The sequence below is a fragment of the Acyrthosiphon pisum genome, chromosome A2, assembly GCF_005508785.2.
Source record: "Acyrthosiphon pisum isolate AL4f chromosome A2, pea_aphid_22Mar2018_4r6ur, whole genome shotgun sequence".
Lineage (NCBI taxonomy): Eukaryota > Metazoa > Arthropoda > Insecta > Hemiptera > Aphididae > Acyrthosiphon > Acyrthosiphon pisum.
In genome coordinates this window covers 49,102,239-49,109,160 of record NC_042495.1, presented here as the reverse complement: position 1 = coordinate 49,109,160, position 6,922 = coordinate 49,102,239, and the positions used below count along the sequence as shown (strand labels likewise).

Genomic DNA, 6,922 nt, shown 5'->3' with positions numbered 1-6,922 from the left:
GAATAGACACGCAAATATACAAAAAATTTAATTAGATGCCTATTTCTATATTTTACATATAGTTATAAAATATAGAGAATGTATAAATTTTGAAAATGGAAATATAGACATATTTATCAATCATATATAAAAATACTTCTTTGAATGAAATATATTTTTTAAATTATACATGCAATAATTATCAAACAATAATATTTAAACGATTTACTTCAGTAAAAAAAAATTACTTTTTGTCGGGGAAATTGTGTGTCTGGCTGTTGATGATATGGAATTTTCTATTAATTTGTAATACTGCCAAAATGGCATGTAAAATATTCAACCACTCGCTGACATTTTAGATCCATATCTCATCTTTGCTATTTTTCGTCGTATTGTCATTGCTTAGGACAAATATTAATATTTTAAGCTTTCATTTCTATTTAAATCACATCGCATTACCCAATCGGAAATTCACAACAGGCGCAACACTGCGCCAGTACTGGCTATTACTGGCGCGCTACTGGCAGCCAGTGCTGGCACCAGTACTGTCATATGTCTGGGATGATAACGCTTTACCAGTACTGGCATTGGTACTGGCCAAGTACAGACATTCCAGTACTGGCTAAGTACTGAAAGTTGTGATGGCACCAGTACTGTTAAACATCTGGGATGATAATGGTTTACCAGTACTGGCATTCCAGCACTGGTCAAGTACTGATAGTGAATACTGGCATGCTACCGGCTGCCAGTTCCGTCATATAACTGGAATGCTACACCTTACCTGTACAGCCAAAGCACTGACATTAAATACTGGCTAAGAATAGATAATAATAGCATTTAAAACTGTTATACTACTGCAGCCAGTTACCGATAGGAGAGTACTAACCAGGCCCAAAGCGATGGTAGGGCATTGACTTCCGCCAAAACTTGATTTCCCCACCTGAACATGTGGTCTGGTTACAGACACAAATCTGGTATGTTACTACTTGTATTCTACGCATGGTAATGAGCAAAGGTGGGCAAGTTAATGAAAATAATAATTATTAGTTAAGTTAACATTTAGAAAGTTAGGCTATACCTTAATATTTTACAAACATAATATCTAACTCTTAAAGTTAAAATGAAAAAAAAATATTAACTGAATTAGGTTATAAAACTTTATTTATTTATTTTTAATTACCACCTGCAGGGACACATAGTTTAGTAGTGTAGTATAAGAAGTAATAACTAAATATTTTGTCAAAAATGCATACTACCCAATCCCATATTATTACACATTATCTCTAGTGATTTAATTAATAAAGTTTAATTACAGTTAAAATTAATATATTAATATAATGCATAAATATGATGTTAACGTATAGAATTGTTTTTAAAATTAACTGGAAAAAGCTAGGTTATTTCTATGGAATCTTATTAAGTTATTAAGTTTATTAGAAAATGAACTAACTAGAAAAGTTTAAAAATTACCTTTTTAACTAATTAATGCCCACCTTTGATAAGATCATTATACCGTATACACTGCACTCCTGGTAAATGCTGTTATAGTACAGGCTATAGTGAAATATAGTTGGCCAAATACTTGAAAATGTGAATAGTTTTTACTATTTCAGCTTATACTTTATGATGATTTTCTAACCTAAATCTCACCTTAGTATCCCACATTATTTATATATTATATTAAAATAAAAGGTTTACCAAAAAATTGTTAAATATAAACATAGATGCATACATATTTCCTATGTTCATTTATTTAATGAGATAATACAATATTAAGATTTAAGTTAAAGATATGTTTTTCTTAGCCATCCTTTCTTTTTTTCCTCCGTCCCTGTCTTTCGCTCCAGAAAACCAACGACTAAGTGTAGCCGCAAACTCTTTCTCACTTACTTCCGGAAATTTGCTGGCAAGCACTTCTAGAAATATAAAATTAATTACCGTTAGACAAATTATAACTCAAGTGATGCTACCACTGTTGTTATAAACCTAAAAGGCTAAAAGACTTACCTAGTAAATACTTATATGTATTCGTCTCCGAAAAGTTTAATTTTTTTATGCCATTTGTCTCTCTACCGAATGCACTATACATAACTTGTACATCCTTGTTCATTATTTTAGGGATAACTGTAGTCAAATTCTCGCTAATTTTTACCATCCCTCTTATATTGATGACCATAAAACATTTCTAAAAGTGTACATAACAATGTTAATTATGACATTTTATAGACTCTGAAGTAAAAAATATATGCTCACCAAATTTTTTATTAAATCAATATCAATGTTGAGTTGATCATCAAAATCTTTAAATTTGTCCAATGTCGTTTTTGGTAAATCAATTAGTGCATCTTTTAATATTTTATTTAGGTCAGTAGTACTATGTGTTGTTGATAATAATGTTCTGGTTATTTTTGACTCTTCTTTGATACGATATTCAATGCTCCGCCTGAGTGACTCTAGGTCTGATTTGGACACCGGTAAATCTTCATCTTAAGTTGATGGTATATGAAATAAATTTGTAATTTTATATTATTTATGAATTATGAAATTAAGTATAAAAATACTAAAATGTTAATGTATCATTTAGTTATACCTGAACGACCGCAAGCCTGACAATATTTTGATTTTGTATGTGAATATGCATCTGTAAGAGACAATATTTTTAAATTAGCTAGTTTTAAAAAACTATATTAGGGCAAAAACTTTAAAAGATTTAAAAATGTTTACAAAATTGGGTTTTAAATTAATTTCATAGTTGTTGGATTCAATTTGTATTTTAAAAAGACATGTGCATATTAATTTTTCATTATAAATACATACTAATAGATGTACCAGCTGATTGGGGGGCTAACGTGTTGGTCTGTAAATAATCTGCATCTGAAATAGTATAATAAAACAAAACTTCAAATAGATATCAAAAAACAAAATTTATTCAAAAAAATTACCATTTATGGTAGTTTTTTCTTCATTGGCTTTTAATCTTTTAAAAGAAGAAGAGGTTTTTGGCTGTAATAACTTTTTTTTTTGTCTATTGGTGATTACAGAGGCATCAGATGATTCTGATGTTGACATTTCAGACTGTGAATAACTAGCATCTGAAATAATATAATAAAATAAAATTTCAAATACATTTTGAAAATCAAAATTTAATCAAAGAAATTACCATTTATAGTTTTTTTTTCATTGGTTGATTGTTTCAATCTTTTAAAAGAAGGAGAGTTTTTGGTGTGCAATAACTTTTTTTTCTGTCTATTGGATATTTCAGAGGCATCAGATGAATCTGACGTTGGCACATAAAACATTAAAGCATCATTGCCTGTAATAATTAACATTAACATATTAAACCTAACTTTTTGATGGTAAAATATTTATTTAATGTTTACATAATTAAGTTGAAATAATTACCTTTGACTTTATGTATTTCAGTTGTAGAATATTGTTTACTAAAAGAAGGGATGTCTTTTAGAGACATTCCAAGCTCATCTCCGCTTAGTTTTGATGGATAGCTTTCGCCTTCAGAACTATTTTCTTCCTCAATGGTACTGCTCTGTATGACAGTATCAGAAAATGCTTTTTTCATATACTTGACACCCTGATCATAATTCCCTGAAATGTATATTATTAATAAATAAAAATATATAGTACCTATATGCTTATATTATTAAGTATAATCATTTTTTCTGTGTGAATATTTATTTATTTATATTATTGTGTACCTATTTTATATAGTTGAAATACTTACGGGCTTCTTTTATTAGTGTAATTTCAAAGCTTTTCCATGACACCTTGTGAATTGATGACATTTTGCTCATTTGGTCAATTTTGTTGTATTCGTTTTTATTAGGATATTTGCAGTAAAATGTTTTATCTTCAATATAAGTCCATGATATAGGTATTAAGTCAATGGTTGTTTTATCACATTTTTTTATTTTATTAAATTTTATTAAGACATGGGTTGTTTCTTTTTTAAAGTCCATATCTGTAACATAATTGCAATGTTTATTTTTTAATTTAATATTAGGTATATATATATATATTTACAGGAAGCTTAGTTTGTTTTTAGATAAAAAAATTTTATGAGTTATGAAGTAATGTCACTGCATAACTATATGACTCCCATTTTCAAAGAGAACACATTTTTTTAAAATTTTATCAATTGAAATAATTATTTTTCTGTTACATAATCTACCCAATTTCATAATTCCAACTTTTGTAGATTTACAAGGGAATTTGAAAGCATCAGTGACAGTCTTGTAGGCATATCCATGTAAATAAATACTATTTTGTTTTCTCTGAATTCTTGTAATACTAAAAACCTCACCAGAATCCAATTTTACAATATTGTTGGGTTGTGTTGTATTCAACTCAAACCCCCGTAGAATTATGCTTTTTAAATAATTTTTTCTTTTATGAGTTATGTCAGGGTTAACTATTAGGCATTTTTTCTTATGTATAGCATTTTTCATCATCATTTGTGGACATGCCTTTTGCTCAGAGACTCTTCTAACTAACTGGGCTAGAGGCTTATTTCTACCACCAATCATTCGTTTGATTTTTCCAAGAAAATTTTCAAAAGGAAACGCGGATATTGCAGAGAGAGGCATACTAGTGTATTCTACATCATCTGCTATATGAACCAAATTATGGCTGTTCATAATTTGTGAATCAGATCCATAAAATGAAGGAAGGAGTTCAAAAAATTTTTTCAGTAAGCCCCTCGCATAATTTATATGTTCAACACATAACTCAGGATCATTTAAAATTCTACAAGCAACTACCAACAGTAAAAAATGATGGTACATTTTTTTTTTAAGAATTTTACGTAGTACCAGAGCCCCACAGTAATTTAAAAAAAAATCTAAACTGTGTAGCTTTCCAGTGAGTAAATGAATCTAAATCTAATGTTTTCCTTTGGAATTCTTTTGATATATGTCTTGTAAATATGTTTAAAATTGAATTGAAATGCTTTATTTTGTTTTGAGAAAGTTTACATTTACGATTAATTCGCATTTTGGCACCAAGTAACTGTTGTAAAATCCATTTCATTATGCCAAGATACAGTAAGTGCATTGAGTCCAAGAATACAGAATTTACTGGGTTAAAGTCTGGAATATCTAGCAGCAACGCCCTTCCATCTAAATGGTGCTCACATTGACGTTGTTTTACAAAACTTCTTTTTGTTCGAAGTCTTGAGTTTATGCTGGGATACACTCTTTTTTTATTTATTGTCTTGCCCCTTGTTTCACAACGCTCACATGAGTAAAATCCTCCATGCCCTTTACATTTCTTGATAAATGCTCTTGCAGGTGTATCGCAGGAAAATCCAATAACATCTATTTTAAAAATTCTTTGCCGAATATTTAAACCATTTTTAATTAAATAGCTTACTTCCTGAATAAAGTCTTTCATAAAATCGTTAACATTTTTAGGTTTCGAATCACCACTATACACTGCAACAATAAATGGATTTGAGTCATATTTATCATGCACAATAAGTCCCAAGTTGGGCCAAAATTGTTGACTTGAACTGTTGTACAGTGGTAAGCCATCAATGTTAAATAATAAGCGTATGGTATTTTCAGTATACTCCTCAGAGATTATATCTTTTAGTCCTTCTTCAATACCAAAATATACATACGACCCATTTGTGTTTTTTAAACTCTTCATTACTTGAATGTTTTCATTAGACTTGGTTTGTAGTAAGCCCGTTGCTGATTTAGGTAGATCATAATGATTTTCGGAACGCAATATTTCAAGCAAATTTTCAATTAACTCAACTGTCATGTTGCTTCTGAATCGTACAACAAAGTTTTGTAGTTTATCACGAAGGCTTGGCACTGTAGAAGATATATTGTAGTCATCACTACAGTCAGATTTTGATGAATTCTGAGAAGATGATGATGAAGAAGAATTGTTATCTGGTGATCTACTTAAGTATTCTAGAGATGATTCTGTTAGGTTAGATAAATCATAATTATCCAGATAATTATCTTCAATGCTGTTTGGCAGTCTTATATTCTGAGATTCAGGCACATTTCTAACGATACCAACTTCCAAAGGAAAATTTGAATTTTCACGTTCAATGTCTAGTATTTCAGTTATAGATGTTGATACCTCTGCCCCGATTTCAGTAGATCGTTGAAGTTTTCGATGTTTTTTCAATCGATAATATGCATTACTCATTTTTGATTAGTTGTATTAAACTGGTAGTTCACAAACTGAATAACATAAACATCAGAATAGTTGAAATAAAAAAATACCAGTTTTGAATATATTAATGATTTTTGAACACATAATATATAATTTTTTTTAAGATTGCTGAGTTGAATTTTATATTTAAATGGTTTATAGCTACTTAGTAAAGCGTATTAAAGTTACGGTATACCTACAATTTAAAATAAAACAGTAATGAAATACATAATTGGTATATCGCACCTGTGCAACAAGACTACCACAACTCAAAATGCATCAATTTATCAGATATGCATAGATTAAATATAAAAAAAAATGCTGGGAAAACAATCAGCCAAACTATCAACGGAGGGACATGTGTTTACACAAATTATAATAAATATAGTAGGATTCTTTGTACCCAAAAAATATCAAAATGCTTTATGTTAACGGTAGGTACAGTAATAGTTCTGATATGAAAAAAAAATTGTATAAAAATAATCTGGAAGAACATAAAAACGAAACCTAATTATCTAGGTTTGAAAAACAAAAATTATAAAAAGTTACAGAAAGTTAGATATAATTTTGGATTCCGATAACTGCTCAAGTCAGCAAAAAAATTAATTCATGATTAGTTTGTTTTTGTATGCTTTTCTAATTATCTAGATATTCTTTTTGTAGCCCACACGCCACACACTTTGACAAAATAAAGAGGATTTGGTACACTCTACAATTTTAAAACAACAGAATAGACTTCTTAAAGGAGGGTCAATTT

General features: G+C 29.2%; 1 protein-coding gene across 2 annotated transcripts in view; it reads right to left on the bottom strand.

Moving 5' to 3' along the window:
- Nucleotides 1–1,711: 1,711 nt before the first annotated feature.
- LOC100568806 overlaps nucleotides 1,712–6,922 on the bottom strand; it is a 7,847-nt gene continuing 2,636 nt past the window's right edge. The window contains exons 2-10 of one of the 2 annotated variants that reach the window (XM_008187684.3): nucleotides 3,719–3,955; nucleotides 3,382–3,582; nucleotides 3,140–3,292; nucleotides 2,922–3,071; nucleotides 2,797–2,853; nucleotides 2,570–2,620; nucleotides 2,233–2,465; nucleotides 1,987–2,164; nucleotides 1,712–1,895 (exon numbers count right to left, since the gene is read on the bottom strand). In XM_008187684.3, coding sequence (XP_008185906.2) covers nucleotides 1,759–1,895; nucleotides 1,987–2,164; nucleotides 2,233–2,465; nucleotides 2,570–2,620; nucleotides 2,797–2,853; nucleotides 2,922–3,071; nucleotides 3,140–3,292; nucleotides 3,382–3,582; nucleotides 3,719–3,953 — 1,395 coding nt within the window. In that variant the 5' untranslated portion in view covers nucleotides 3,954–3,955 and the 3' untranslated portion in view covers nucleotides 1,712–1,758. Of the gene's footprint in view, nucleotides 1,896–1,986; nucleotides 2,165–2,232; nucleotides 2,466–2,569; nucleotides 2,621–2,796; nucleotides 2,854–2,921; nucleotides 3,072–3,139; nucleotides 3,293–3,381; nucleotides 3,583–3,718; nucleotides 4,065–6,922 lie in introns of those variants that run through there. The other variant, XM_029490190.1, reaches the window with a different exon arrangement.